Source organism: Malassezia globosa (genome assembly GCF_000181695.2).
Source record: "Malassezia globosa CBS 7966 chromosome Unknown mgl_sf_6.1, whole genome shotgun sequence".
Taxonomy (NCBI): domain Eukaryota; kingdom Fungi; phylum Basidiomycota; class Malasseziomycetes; order Malasseziales; family Malasseziaceae; genus Malassezia; species Malassezia globosa.
In genome coordinates, this window is record NW_001849866.1 from 18336 (window position 1) to 32464 (window position 14129).

Below are 14129 nucleotides of genomic sequence, written 5' to 3' on the forward strand. Positions count from 1 at the left end.
TATTCTGTGCTCATGTCTTTAAAGATTCTGCAGTTTTCACGTGTTGATGCATTCGACGAAGTGTGTCTGGTTGTCAATAGATTGGATTTATGCACGAGGTCAGATGAACGTTGTAACCAAGTACATACGAATTACGCCCTACAAGCAGTCTCGTGTCCCTTTGGGCTTAGAGGTTCATGTGTGGGGTCTGGCAAACTCTTTGGGTTCGAACATTTTTCTTTGGAATTGCTTGGCTGACACAACCTCCATCCAAGTAGCCCATAACCTGCTGACTCCAAGCAACCATGTCTACGGCTATGCTAAGCCAGCGTTTCACTTGGGCTGAATTATGCCACAGCAGCAGAGCTCGCTGGGCACTGGATTGGATCGCTTGTTTTGTTTTGATGGTTATTTTCCGTGGCGTACTTCATCATAGGACGGATGGGTTCCATCAGCAGTTCAGCTTGAACGACGCATCTCTTCAGCATCCGCACTCAAGCCAACAGCGTGTCCCAGACACTCTGTTAGCATATTTCTCTGTGCTTCTTCCGTTTCTTTTGGTTTCAGGTCTCTCTTTGTGTATGAAACGGCGTTGGGCCTGTCTGAACAAAGCCTGGCTGGGTCTTGGTATGACTATTGCTATTACGGGGTGTCTTACGGAATTGGGCAAGAATTTGGTGGGTCGGCCGCGCCCAGACTTTCTTGATCGCTGTCAGCCAAAACATGGTTTTGTGGCATCCCATCCTACAACTCATTACAAGAGCTCGCTTGTTGATTACACTGTCTGCTCGACATCCATTCATGCTCGTACACTCGCTGATGGGTTTAAAAGCTTTCCTAGCGGGCACTCAAGCATGTCCTTTGCCGGACTTGTCTTCTTGGCTTGGTTTTTACATGGATGCGGCACGACTATAATACAAAATTCAGCGTGTCTTTCCGATTCTCGCGAAGAAGCGGCGCCGCTTGACGAGGCACGGCATATGGAGGAAGGCCTTCCGGCTGATCGTGTCCACTCCGAGCCGCCTCTTTCACTCAGTCTTACCAGCCTGATCATACCACTCATGCCAGTTATGCTTGCTGCCTGTATTTCTATTAGTCGTCTCATGGACTATCGACATCACCCAACAGATGTCCTTGCAGGCGCTATTCTTGGCACGACCATAGGCACGGCCGTGTACTTCGTCTATCATCGTCCTTCGAATTCGCTCAAACTATGAAAGGACGCATCGCACCGCAAACAAACTCAACCAGATGTCCATTCCATGCGTTGATTCCCATAGCAGATCCATCATGTTTGTCACATAACACTTCCAATTCGCACTTGTATCCGGCATGGAGTTGTGCTGCCAATTCTGTCTTGAGCATGACTGGCAGGCGCACGTCTCGGAGCATGTGAATGGCCTTGTGCCGGTCCGTACGACTAAGCTGCTGGAGCTGTGCCTTGGGAATCCACTGTATCCACTGGCGCATGTGAAGACCGAGGCAGTGAGTGTGCAAGTACGCGGGCATTGGACTGGGAAGCGCATCTAAATACGTGCTGACCATAAGTTCATCCGAGCCTGTACGCACCGTATGATGTCGATTCCATGAGGGTCTAACTTTGGTAAGTGCCCACTCACTGATCCAACGAACCTGCGTCCACGAGAAAAAACAGTTTGCATCTATTACAATTTGTTGTAGTCAGAAGTAGGCTAATGGCGAACGTACATGCATGTCTGGACGAGCTGAGCCAAAAACCACCGAGCCGCATAATCCGGATAACCTTTACCCTGAAATGGTCAGTGCATATTTGGCGTACCGTCATAATGAGGCCGGGGCAAATAATCCCATGGTTCTGCACCCTTTCAAGAAAGCGTTGTGAGCATAGTGTTTGGAATACGGCGTGCTTTTCGACTACGAGCACCCAGTTTGCGTGTGTGCATACGCCGCGCAACATTGATGGATCAGGAATAAGCTGCTCTAGAGATTTTTCCCTTACAGAAGTTCGATGAGAGCGGATCATTTGATCATTAACTAGGAAATGGACAGGTCCTAACACCACACTTCGTGGTGATGCGCTTATATTAAGCGATGCTCGAGAACATGCTAGTGTCATGCAGATGCGAACGATCATGGAATCTACTTTGCACTGCGTTTGAAACAGGTTTGGATCTCGGTAAAATATATCGCTAAGCTTGTTTCAGAGTCCCACGTCTTTTCAATACTTACCGTTTCGTAATGATGGTATGTGTCAATAGCGCGTCATGAATGTGACGAAGCACACAAAAGAATTGCACTGCAATTAGAAGAAAAAATTTAATGATATGTACGCTTCATGAACATACCCCATTGCATCATGCGTTCTGGCCGGCTGGGAGGAAATTCCCAGCGCACTTGATTAGACTTGTGTGGATTCCGAGCCCTCGGTGCGCCCACTGCGACTTTGTAGCACTCATGCTGTTTTGGCACGGATCTTACTCCATGAAGAAAATCTTGTACGAATTTTTCAATTCGTTCTAATGCTTCTTCTCTCGAAATACACATTAGAGAGTCACCATTTGACGACGACAAACTTCATGCGTCATGTTCGATCGCGGCCTCATCAATGAAGTCTGCCAGACGTGTGAAATTGTCGCACGGACCTCTTCAGAGAATTTGCGCACGTCAATGTGGAGATAAGACAAGAACTCGAAAAAGCCAGAGCGAACCACCCCTATTGTCATAATTTTGGCCTCGCGGATCATTAGGCTGTTTAGGTCTTATGCATCAAGGTACTGCGACAATGTCCTTTGAACACTCGTACTAATTCCAGCTCAAAGCCTTTACAATCAATCTACAGAGCTGTGTGCGGATTCGATCGAGTCTCATCCCTATCTCGCCAATGTATTTGCTGAATCAACTTACCAGATAGAACAGAACAAAGAAGAAGCGCAGGTGTCATCGAGTCCTTCTTATTCCCGACGTGGTCGATGCCGTCTCCAACGTGCATGGAGCGACCAAAATGGCTTGCATTGGTACGTTTTACTGATACGCTCATGAGAGTTCGGTCCTTGATACGTGGGATGGCTCAGCAATTCTTGACACAAAATGGTGTCTCGCGTCAGCGGCCGAGCAAGAAGAAAATGGATATGGGATACTTGGCATCGCTGATGCGACCGGATACATTCACTTGCTCTACTTGAAAGGGCCAAATTCATCCCTACACTTTTCTCCTCGTAAGCAATGGCGCATGAACGAGGAAGCAGCACTTTGCCTGAGTCTTGATTGGTCTGATCGCATGCGTGCATCGTCAAACGATGCTCGGCTTATAGTTAGCCAGAGCAATGGAACGGTCTGCACGGTCCCTAGTTTGGGTGCTACTGGAACTGTTCCACATGGCTTAGAGACATGGCGTGCACATGATTTCGAGGCGTGGATTGCTGCCTGGGATTGTTGGACTGACGGTGTTGTGGCTTGGAGTGGTACGCAGATGCCTGAATTTTCACTCATTTTCATCCGCAGGTGGTGATGATTTGGCACTCAAAGGTTGGGACATTCGTACTCCCTGTTATGAGCAAGAGCGTGCACCTATTTTCACATGTAAGAGAGGGTATGTAAGACAATCGTCCGATTTAACAAAAAGATTCGATGGTGGTGTCACATCAATCCAAAGTCACCCACTACGACAGCATTACTGGGCTGTTGGCAGTTACGATGAGAAGTTAAGGCTATACGATGCACGTCAAATGCGATACCCTGTAAATGAGACACACGTTGGTGGTGGTATATGGCGGGCTAAATGGCACCCGACGTTGCCTCAGAAATTGCTTCTTGCATGCATGCACGGTGGCCTGGTTGTCTTGGATTGTGCAGGTCTTTCAAATGAAGCAAGTATCACCGAAGAACCTATGGAGGTAGTGACTCGTTTTGATGGTCACAATAGTATTGCATACGGCTGCGATTGGGAGCGTGCTGCTCCCAATGACCACTTCATTTACAGCTGCTCCTTCTACGATGCCTCCATGCATATTTGGGCGTGGTAACATGCGGCAGATTCTTATGTAATCGAACGTAGAAGTGCGACGCGTCTTCAAAATTGCGTACCTGAGAGTGCAAAATGTCTGTACATCGACGCTTGTTCTTATACAACTTTGACTGGCGGGGCCAGACGGGCATGAATCATTGAGTCATGAAACTAAAATTCTAGGCGACGATGCGAGTATTGTGTGTAGCGGAGAAGCGTAGGTCAGAAAGAGGACTGAGGAAGACGACTTACATAAAAGCATCTATGGCAAAATCCATCACACAGATTCTGTCTCATGGCTCGTATACGAATGTAAGCTTGAATATTTGCTCATTGACACAGGCTAGCGTCCAGGGAAAGACAAGTACTGTCGAAATTTTGATTTTTTGTATCGAATTCCTTCCCGCTTCGTTCCTTCAAACGCTACTACGTCATCCACAGTCAATGTTGAAATGACTTTCACGTCAGTGCGTGGACACATGACAGAGCTAGAGTTTCCAGATGATTTTCGCTGGAGCAAATGCAGTCCGTCCGCCTTATTCACGGCTCCTTTACTCAAGCGTACGGCCAAGGCACGTCTAGATAATGCGCTGACAAAATGCAGGAATCCGAAAGCATTGCACGAAATCTCACTATCGAAGCTCGAAGCACGGATATGCTCATAATATGGACCGACTGTGATCGTGAAGGAGAGGCAATTGGCTTTGAAATCGCGCAACATTGTCAAAAGGCACAAAGGCGCCTTATAGTGAAGCGTGCACGCTTCAGTGCCGTAATTGCTGAGTACGTTGCATTCTTTCACGCCAACTCTAACGTGCTAGCCAAATCCACCATGCATGTATGAACCTGGTAGACTTAGACCTTCACGCTGTGGATGCAGTTGACGCGCGGCAGGAGGTCGATCTTCGGGCGGGTGCAGCTTTTACGCGCTTACAAACCATGAGATTGGGTCCACTACTAAAGTTGGATAGCATGCTGTTGAGTTATGGACCCTGTCAATTTCCGACGCTCGGATTTGTGGTGGATCATTACAAGCGAGTCGAGACATTTGTACCTGAGGAATTCTGGTCCATTGACCTTAGGCACGCTGTTTCCCAACAAGGGCAAGACAGGAGAACGAATGTCGAATTTCTATGGGACAGAAATCATTTGTTTGATAAAAGAATTGTCCACATTCTGCATAAACGTTGCAAGGATGCAGAAGAAGCTGAAGTTAAGCAGGTCGTGCGGAGAACAACTTGGAAACGGAAGCCAACGCCCCTAACGACAGTTGAGCTACAAAAAAATTTATCTCGGCTTTCTGGCATGGCGCCGAAGAGAATCCTCGACGTGGCTGAATCTCTCTATCAGCGCGGTCTTTTATCATATCCACGCACTGAGACAAACCAATATGATAAAGACTTTGACTTCGTCAGCCTGCTAGACAAGCAGCGAAGCGATTGTATTTGGGGGGCGCATGCTACGGAGATATTCGCATCGGCTACTGGAAACGGGTCAGATTCCTTGCATTCATTACAATATGAACGACCGCGGGATGGACAGAAAAATGACAAGGCTCACCCACCTATTCATCCAACGGCACATGCAAATGATCTCAAAGCCGATGAGAAACAAGTGTATGATTATGTGACACGAAGGTTCCTCGCCAGTTGCACCACCGATGCCATGGGGGAGGAGACCAAAATATTTATTGAGATGGGTGGCGAGTCGTTCCATACGTCAGGTTTACTCGTCAAGACGCTTGGATTCCTAACAATTTTTCCGTATGAGAAATGGACGAGCAAATTTGTGCCTGAGTACCAGGAGCGCCAGCGATTTCGTCCGAGTTCCATCAGTGTCAAAAGCGGGAGTACCAGCCCTCCTAACTTGCTTACGGAGGCGGATCTTGTTCATCTAATGGATAAACATGGGATTGGCACAGATGCCACGATTGCTGAACACATCAAAAAAGTTATCGACCGTCAGTACGTTGTTATCACCAAACAAGGAAAGACCAAGTACTTGGTGCCATCGACATTGGGTATGGGACTCGTCGAGGGATACGAGCGCCTCGAAACGAGTCTGCAGCTCTGTAAGCCGAAACTCCGGCACGATACAGAAACTCAGTTGGGACTTATTGCGACAGCACAGCGAACGAAGCAAGAGACAGTGAGTGAGAATCTGACAGAGTATAAACGAATCTATGACATTGTGGAGAGAGATTTTGAACAAATTCGCGATGCTGTATGCACCTACTTTCGAACTTTACCGCAAGACGAAGTACAAGGGCCACGATGGCAACACGCACGACGGGAGCAGCGACAGGCAGAGGCTTATTGTGCGTCTCCTTTTCCGAACGAGAGTGCCCAAACAGAAAGTAGTACTCCAACATGCCATTGCAGCGCTGCATGCACGACATGTACGGAGCATCGTTCGGGAAGAGAGTATTGGGCATGTGGCAACCGCGACCTCAGAGGTCATGACTGTGGGTTCTTTCGATGGTGTGCGATGACGCCAACCTCGCCGCATACGAACGAGGGTCAAGCCTCGCGAATTCTGCAGGAGGCGACTAAACGCTCAGCTGATCGTGAGCCTCGCGCGAAACGCGCAAAAACCAATGGTCAACATACAATGTGCAATTGTGACTTGATTGCCAAGTGCTGCCGAGCACAGAAGGTATGTTTACTGACGAAGTGTCTAATTACAACAGGGCCCGAATGCGGGGCGTTTATTCTACACTTGTCCGAAGGAGAGCAAACGCGCGAGGTACGTTTTAACGGTCCTGCGAGTGAAAGAAAACAATTGCTGACGGAAAAGATGTCGTTTCTTTCTTTGGGCTGAGGATGACCGAGATGTATCAATGTCTGGTGGAGCAGCGCCAAAAGCCCCCGCTAGAAACACAAGATCGAGGCCTTATCGGCGCATGGACAGTGGCACACCGGAATCATCATTTAATCAAGACACCTGTTTCAAGTGCCACGAGCCGGGTCACTGGGCCGGTGCATGGTACGTCCGTCTGAACACATGACATAATCTAACTGCGCTTAGCCCTAATTAGGTGCGACTTGTTGTAACGACGGGGGGAATCTCGTTAGGATTAGTCAGACCAATTCGTTTTTCATTTTTGCACTCACTCTACACCGTAGCAATTGTTGTCGTCGATTGAGGCATATCTGACAACAGACAGAAGCGTCAGCTTCAAGCGCATCGTGATCGCCATCACGGTAGTTCGAAGAACAGTACAAAATCATTTTGCATGTTCTTTTTAGCTCTGAAAGGAATAACGGGTTTCTCTTATCATGGAGGCCTTCGACTTTCACTCTGATTACCCATTAGAAGACCTAGCGTCGTTCTATCCAACGACTAAGTCGGTCATGCACCCCGACGTAGCTCTGCATGACCATTCGGATCCCTTGATGTTTCCTTCTGACGTGCATAATCGAGCGAACCACGCTATGCAAATGCTGAATGACGAAACAAGTCACTCTCAGAATGTGGTATCACCTGACCAATTGCCTATCGACGGGCTTCATACCCAGCAAGTTGAACACATGTTCCACGAACGTATGACCGGGTTTCAAAGGCCTAATAGCGCAGCATCTTCAGATCATTTGTCGATGCATGCGTATGCAGCGGTTCCGAATCAGAATGACCAACGAAGTATGACAGCTGATATGCCGCCCGCACTGGACATGCCGTTTTCTATGCCTGGAAAACTCCCTCATATGACAGGCAATGCCTTTCTCCCACGCACAGATGTTTCACTTGACAATTCGCCCCAGGATTCGCAAAGTATGACACCCATGTCCTCTATTTCAGTACGTATCGAAGGTGCGTCCGCCGGAACGTGCCTTCCCTTTCAACCACTAACGCGCAGCAAAAACCATGTCCTCCTCTGGAGTCATCTTCAATCACACCAGCCAGCGTATTCTCTAAAATCAGCTCGGCAAGCACGAATGATTTCCTTTCTCCCTTGAATTCGCCTATGCTTCAGCCTCAAGGGTCCCAAAATCCTATCTACGGTTTGAAAGACGCGGATAACTTTCAGTTACCGCCTGAGTTCCTTCAGTTGCAGCCTGGTCATACTTCCAATGCGAATATAACTATGCTTCCCGCTCAAAATAACGGGGTAAGGGGTGATGCAGGCTCTTTTCCGAAAGACTACGGCACAGTACCAAATAGCTTGTCCGCTCCTTTTACTTCCCCGCCTGCGGTGCAAGCTGAGCGACCAGCGCTGCGAAGAAGTCGTGCAACAGATACAAAGATCAATCGCGTTCGACCTTCGCCACTTATGAAACCTATCCAAAGTCCTAAGGGATCAGCCAGTGGTAGTTCTTCTGCGTGGCAAGGCCGAAAGCGTGACCAGAACCAACATGCATCGCCATCGCTTGGCGCATTGGAATCTTTGTCGAACACGATGCAGGAAGCCTCTAGTTTGTCGATGCCATCACCCGCCTTGTCCCCAGCGACTTTAGCGATCAATAAGCGCGGTGGAGTTTCAGCACCTAATCGGCCGCCCTCTGGTGAGTTGAGCCCGAGCTTGAGATCCACGAAATTTGCTAGTGGGGAGTCGAATGCTTCTATTCACAACCTCTCAACGAAGAGCCCCTCGCCAATCGAGCTTGCGCAAAACAGTGATCAAACTCAGCATTCGTCACAACCAGCGACACCGGGATCCCTTATGGGTCTTGTGTATGCGCCCGAATCATCTAAGGCTCAGCGAAAGGCGGAGCCCTCGCATGTACAAACTCCATCGCATCCATCGCATGCCCAGCAACACATGTCACAACCCTTGCGTACCTATCAGCAACCATCTGACTTCTCGAGTTTACATACCTATCCGAACCAAAATGCTGTTCATGCTGTCACAGCGTCTGCTCTTATAAATGCAGCCCGCCCTCATGCGAGCTTGATGTACCCCAATTCATCATCACAGCCAAAGTTTATTCTGCCTAGTGGCCTGTCCTCTGAGGATCGCTCGACATGGCTCGGTTTCCGACATTTGGAGCAGGGGGGACTGGAACAGCGCCGCTCGTCACACAAGGCTGCTGAGCAGAAACGTCGCGATTCTCTCAAGCACTGCTTCGACGAGCTTCGTGCGCTTTTGCCTGCAATCACAATTGACGACAACGTACCAGGAGGCTCGGTACTCGGCGCAGATGGCACAAAAGAAGATCGTATCGCAGAAGGGCTCGAACTCGAGGACTCATCCAAAGCTGAGAACGAGGCAGAGCCTACAAGTGCTAGTGGGTTTGCGTCGCCTGATCAATGTCGCGATGCGAATCGAATTGTGGCCAAAGTGCTTCTTCTTCGACACTCAAATGAATACTTGGTACGACTTCAACGTAGGATCGAGCGGCGAGATCTTGCGCTCCACTCGCTTAGTGAAGAAGTCGTGCGTTTACGATCGCTATTGAACCAACGTGGCATTTCTACAGATGGCGAAGATGCGAAGGTCTCGAACGAAATGAGTTCACTCAGTATTGAGCCCGAAGAAAATTCGCCTGCTATAAAGCCAGAAGATGCCCCCTGTTGGCTCGGAGAGTACTGAAAAGAGGCACAGTACCCCCAAGCAGTTCTAAGCTCTAGGAGTCCATAAACCTTTTTGATACTTCATTGGCTAGATTTTGCTAAGTACGGCAAGAAATAGAGATTACACAAAAGGGCAAGGAAGCGAAGGAGGATCGGCGATGCCAGGAAACAACGTAATATGGCATGGATCAAAGTCAAAGTGGAAAGAACATGGCGAAGGCTAAAAGCTCTCATTGTGTGCATGTAATGGTATCATCGAGATAACTTTCCTCCGTTTATACAGTGTCTGTATGAGCGCTTGGATTCTTGTCAAAATTCTCTTCTGACGGAGCGTCATGGGGATGACTCAACAAATTGGTGGCGTTGTTGTTTTGTTCGCCACTATCGTTACTGGGCGGCTCAGACTTTTGACTGAGGATTTGATTGAGTGTCGAGACCAGTTCCACACGTCGAATCGGCTTGCTCACATAGGCATTCATGCCTGCTTGTAGACACTTTTCCTTGTCGCCTAGCATCGCGTGCGCTGTCAATGCGACGATGGGAATGTGCTCCAAGTTCTGAGAATCTTCACGGTCGCGGATCGCCATTGTCGCCTCGATTCCACCCATCACGGGCATGCTCACGTCCATCAGAATGACATCGTACTTGCATTGCTCTGTCGCTTGAACAGCCTGTTCACCATTGTCGACCACATCGACCTTATGGCCCTGGTTCTGAAGGATCTTGCAAGCTAGTTTCTGGTTGACTAAGTTGTCCTCAGCCAACAAAATGTGGTAGCTGGAGTTGTTGCCACCTTCACTTGGCGCAGCTGCACTGCTTTCCAGGGACGGAAGCAGCGCATAGTATAGATCCTCTAGGCCAAGCGGCGTATTGATGTAAGATGAAATTCCATAATCGAGACAATACGTAAGATTCAGCGACAACACAGACGGCGTCACCAAATTAATAGGAATGTAGCGAAGCTGCTCAACATTGCGCAACTGAGCGACAACAACGAGAGAGTCTGTGACGATGGCATCGATGCGGGAAAACGACGAACTTTGGTCCAACGCTTCGCGAATCGAGTGAAGTACGATCGGCGTTAGGCCCAAGAGAACAAGCATGTCTGTAACGCCAGTTTGATCATGCAGCGTATCCAAAAAGAGGACGCGACGACCCTTGTAGGGCCGCATTCGTTCGGTTAGCTGCTCGGGAGTGAACTTGTCGCACTTCACTACCATCGTAAAGAAAAAGTCGGAGCCCTTGCCAAAGTGGCTGCGGACCCACATATCACCACCCATCAGATTCACAAGCCGACGAGAAATTGAGAGACCGAGACCAGTTCCTCCATACTTGCGCGTCGTCGAGCCGTCCGCCTGGCAAAACGTGTCAAAGATCATGTCAAGTTTATCCTGTTTGATGCCGATTCCTGAATCCGACGCGCAAAACTCTAGCACAGTCTCGGGTGCACCTGGCGCACTATTGAGCTTGCAACGCAGTGCAACAATGCCGCCGCTCTCAGTAAATTTGACGGCATTGCCAATGAGATTGGTGATGATCTGCTTGAGACGCAAAGCGTCACCAATGAGTGGATCAGGCACGTTTGGCGCAACTTCGTACACAAGGTTGAGCTTCTTCTGAGCGGCTCGCACACTGAGAGTCTTGAGAACGCTGAATACGATGCCGCGTAAACTGAAGGGAATCTCTTCAATGTTCATGCGGCCGGCCTCAATCTTTGAAATGTCCAGGATGTCATCAATGATAGCAAGCAAGTTGCTAGCGAGCGTTGATACAGTGACCAAATTTTCGCGTTGCGTGCGCGACAACTCTGTCTCGAGCGTGAGGGACGTCATGCCAATAATCCCATTCATTGGCGTGCGGATTTCGTGCGACATGTTCGCGAGGAACTCCGACTTGGACCGGTTTGCTAGCTCGGCAGCTTCACGAGCTGCTGTATTTTTCTGGATGCTGTCTCGCAGACTGTAGACCATCTGGTTGATTTTTGTTTTGAGGGAGTCCATCTCACCGCTCGCTTCTACGGTAACGAATCGAGAAAAGTCGCCATCTGTCGCTGCGGCGGTGATCTGCGCAAATGCACGCACTTGGGACGTGAGGTTGTTGGCCATGATGTTGACGTTGTCGGTGATTTCGCCCCACGTGCCTTCAATGTCCTTTTTCTGTGCTTGGACACCGAGCTTGCCTTCTGTGCCTACTTCGCGGGCGACTCGTGTGACTTCTGAAGCAAAGAACGACAGCTGATCAATCATATTGTTGATGGTGTTGACGAGATCGAGGATCTCGCCACTCACGGAAATCGTCACTTTCTGCGTCAGGTCGCCACGAGCAACAGCAGTCGTGGCATGAGCAATTGTGCGAACCTGCAACGTCAGATTCGCTGCCATCGTGTTGACTGAGTTTGTCAGGTCTTTCCACGTGCCATCGACACCCAGCACGTTTGCACGTCCACCCAATTTGCCTTCTGTGCCAACTTCCGTAGCGACACGTGTGACTTCTGTCGAAAACGTGCGCAGACTTTCGACCATGTTGTTGACCGTGTGCTTGAGATCAAGGAACTCACCACGCACCTCGACGTTGATAGTTTTTGATAAGTCGCCGCGAGCTACAGCTGTGTTGACTGTGGCAATAGAGCGAACTTGCGTCGTCAAATTCGATGCCATCATATTGACACGCTCCGTCAGCACTTGCCACTGACCCTTGACGTCTTCGACATTTGCCTGGCCACCGAGGCGACCCTCGGTACCGACCTCGACCGATACGCGGATGATTTCATCCGAGAGCGTCCGCAGCTGCCGCACCATGTTATTTACAGTGTCCTTAAGCTCGAGAATCTCTCCCTTGACGTCGACGGTAATGAACTCCGTCAACACGCCCTCTGCGACACATTTCGTGACACGCGCAATTTCTCTCACCTGTGACGTGAGGTTGTCAGCCATTTTATTCACACTCATCGTCAGGTCTTTCCAAATGCCTTCGACATTCGGGACATGCGCCTGGCCACCAAGCCGGCCATACGTCCCGACCTCAAGCGACATGCGCACGACTTCGCTGGCAAATACACGCAGTTGTGCCACCATGCTGTTAACCGTATCCTTAAGCTGAGCCATTTCACCTTCGGCAACAATCTCAATCGTTTTCGTGAGATCGCCTCGCGCAACAGCGGTGGTGACCATACCTATCGACCGCACTTGCTCAGTGAGATTCAAACACATGCGGTTGACGTTATCGGTGAGCTCTTTCCACACACCCTTGACACCTGGTACATTCGCCTGGCCACCCAGCTGGCCTTGTGAGCCGACTTCACGCGACACACGTGTCACTTCATTCGCAAAATGGCGAAGCTGGTCAACCATGACGTTGATTGTGACTTTCAGCTCGAGGATCTCGCCACCCGCCTGTACATCTATTTTCTTTGACAAATCTCCGCGAGCGACAGCCTTAGTTACAAGTGCCACACCGCGGACCTGATTCGTTAAGTTCTCAGCGAGACGGTTCACAACGTCCTTCAGTTCTTTCCACGTGCCCTCGACGCCAGGAACATACGCTTGACCACCGAGTTTGCCTTGCGTACCCACTTCCAGCGAAACACGCGTCACCTCGCTCGCAAAGTTGCCGAGTCGGTCAACCATTTGATTAATGATGTCTTTCAATTCCACCATGACAGGGCCTTGAACAGGCACCATAATGTGCTGTGTCAAGTCGCCAAGAGCGACAGCTTTGCATACACGCGCAATATCGCGCACTTGTGCGCGTAAGAGATGAAGTTCTTCTGCAGCGCTGAGACCGCTTTCTGCCGATGCATAATCGAGCATTTCATTAGGATCCATGCCCGTAGGTGCTACAGCTGCGAGGATCGGTGCAATATGAGGACTGCGCAGCACAGGATCCACACGCTCAGCAGTAAGACGAGATACTGGCTCAGGGATCCCGCGCATAGGAAAAGTGGGTCCTGCGCGCTTATCGACGGCATGTGTATCTTCTTCAGCCCACAGACGACGAGCTAGTTTATCAACAAGCTTCTGAATCTCGGCTACTTTCGCATGAGATGAGCCTTCAATGGGCAAATGCACAAGATGGAGTTGCTCATTTGGTTTGCCTCCTAAAGACCCCGTCGCTTGCTCGCTGAATGACGATGCCACAGGGACGCGTGTGGCTTGAACTATAGTCTGGAGGAGAGCAGCGACATAGTCCAATCCAGCATCGCCTCCCTGATCTGCCTGCACAGCATCTGGCAGCGGTAATGGTGAGTACCGCAATGCAGGTCGCAGCACAGTCGCCATGCCAGATGACGATGTCGTCAGCCGCTTGGGTGCTGGAGAAGGTGGGGTGGGAAATTGAGAATTACGCCGGTTGGCAGTGCTGAAGGGAACGTGGAGCTTGCGCTAAGGTGTCATTCATTTTTACATTAGCTTACGCAACAAGGACCAATGCAAGTAACACCACCCCTACTGTAAGTCTCGAGAACGCACCGCAGGGTCTTGTTGCAAAGTGGCATCTGTGCCCTACTTTCGAATGTTGTGCTCATAAGCTGCGAAAATCTGTGCCAAGATCTTAAGAGGAAAGCTGGTCGTAACACAATAGGCCACGAGGGTCGGGAAGGGAACATGACATGAATTGCGAAAAGCAGGTCATTGTTCTCTCTCTCCCTCTCCCTCTCCTC

At 49.7% G+C, this 14129-nt stretch overlaps 6 protein-coding genes across 6 annotated transcripts; 5 read left to right on the forward strand and 1 right to left on the reverse strand.

Moving 5' to 3' along the window:
- Positions 1-296: 296 nt before the first annotated feature.
- Positions 297-1196, forward strand: MGL_2476 (uncharacterized protein; the record flags this gene model as incomplete). The annotated part of the gene is made up of 1 exon (XM_001730042.1): positions 297-1196. One exon carries the CDS (start codon positions 297-299, stop codon positions 1194-1196), a length of 900 nt encoding a protein of 299 aa, XP_001730094.1.
- Positions 1197-2959: 1763 nt separating this feature from the next.
- Positions 2960-3980, forward strand: MGL_2477 (uncharacterized protein; the record flags this gene model as incomplete). The annotated part of the gene is made up of 4 exons (XM_001730043.1): positions 2960-2972; positions 3144-3419; positions 3460-3547; positions 3647-3980. The coding sequence occupies 4 exons, from the start codon at positions 2960-2962 to the stop codon at positions 3978-3980; spliced, it is 711 nt and encodes a 236-aa protein (XP_001730095.1).
- Positions 3981-4559: 579 nt separating this feature from the next.
- MGL_2478 (uncharacterized protein) lies at positions 4560-6998 on the forward strand (the record flags this gene model as incomplete). Its single annotated transcript, XM_001730044.1, has 4 exons — positions 4560-4744; positions 4783-6616; positions 6651-6706; positions 6989-6998. The coding sequence occupies 4 exons, from the start codon at positions 4560-4562 to the stop codon at positions 6996-6998; spliced, it is 2085 nt and encodes a 694-aa protein (XP_001730096.1).
- Positions 6999-7239: 241 nt separating this feature from the next.
- MGL_2479 (uncharacterized protein) lies at positions 7240-7917 on the forward strand (the record flags this gene model as incomplete). The annotated part of the gene is made up of 1 exon (XM_001730045.1): positions 7240-7917. One exon carries the CDS (start codon positions 7240-7242, stop codon positions 7915-7917), a length of 678 nt encoding a protein of 225 aa, XP_001730097.1.
- A 314-nt stretch (positions 7918-8231) lies between these two features.
- Positions 8232-9491, forward strand: MGL_2480 (uncharacterized protein; the record flags this gene model as incomplete). The annotated part of the gene is made up of 1 exon (XM_001730046.1): positions 8232-9491. The coding sequence occupies one exon, from the start codon at positions 8232-8234 to the stop codon at positions 9489-9491; it is 1260 nt and encodes a 419-aa protein (XP_001730098.1).
- A 256-nt stretch (positions 9492-9747) lies between these two features.
- On the reverse strand, positions 9748-13749 carry MGL_2481 (uncharacterized protein; the record flags this gene model as incomplete). The annotated part of the gene is made up of 1 exon (XM_001730047.1): positions 9748-13749. One exon carries the CDS (start codon positions 13747-13749, stop codon positions 9748-9750), a length of 4002 nt encoding a protein of 1333 aa, XP_001730099.1.
- Between the last annotated feature and the right edge of the window lie 380 nt (positions 13750-14129).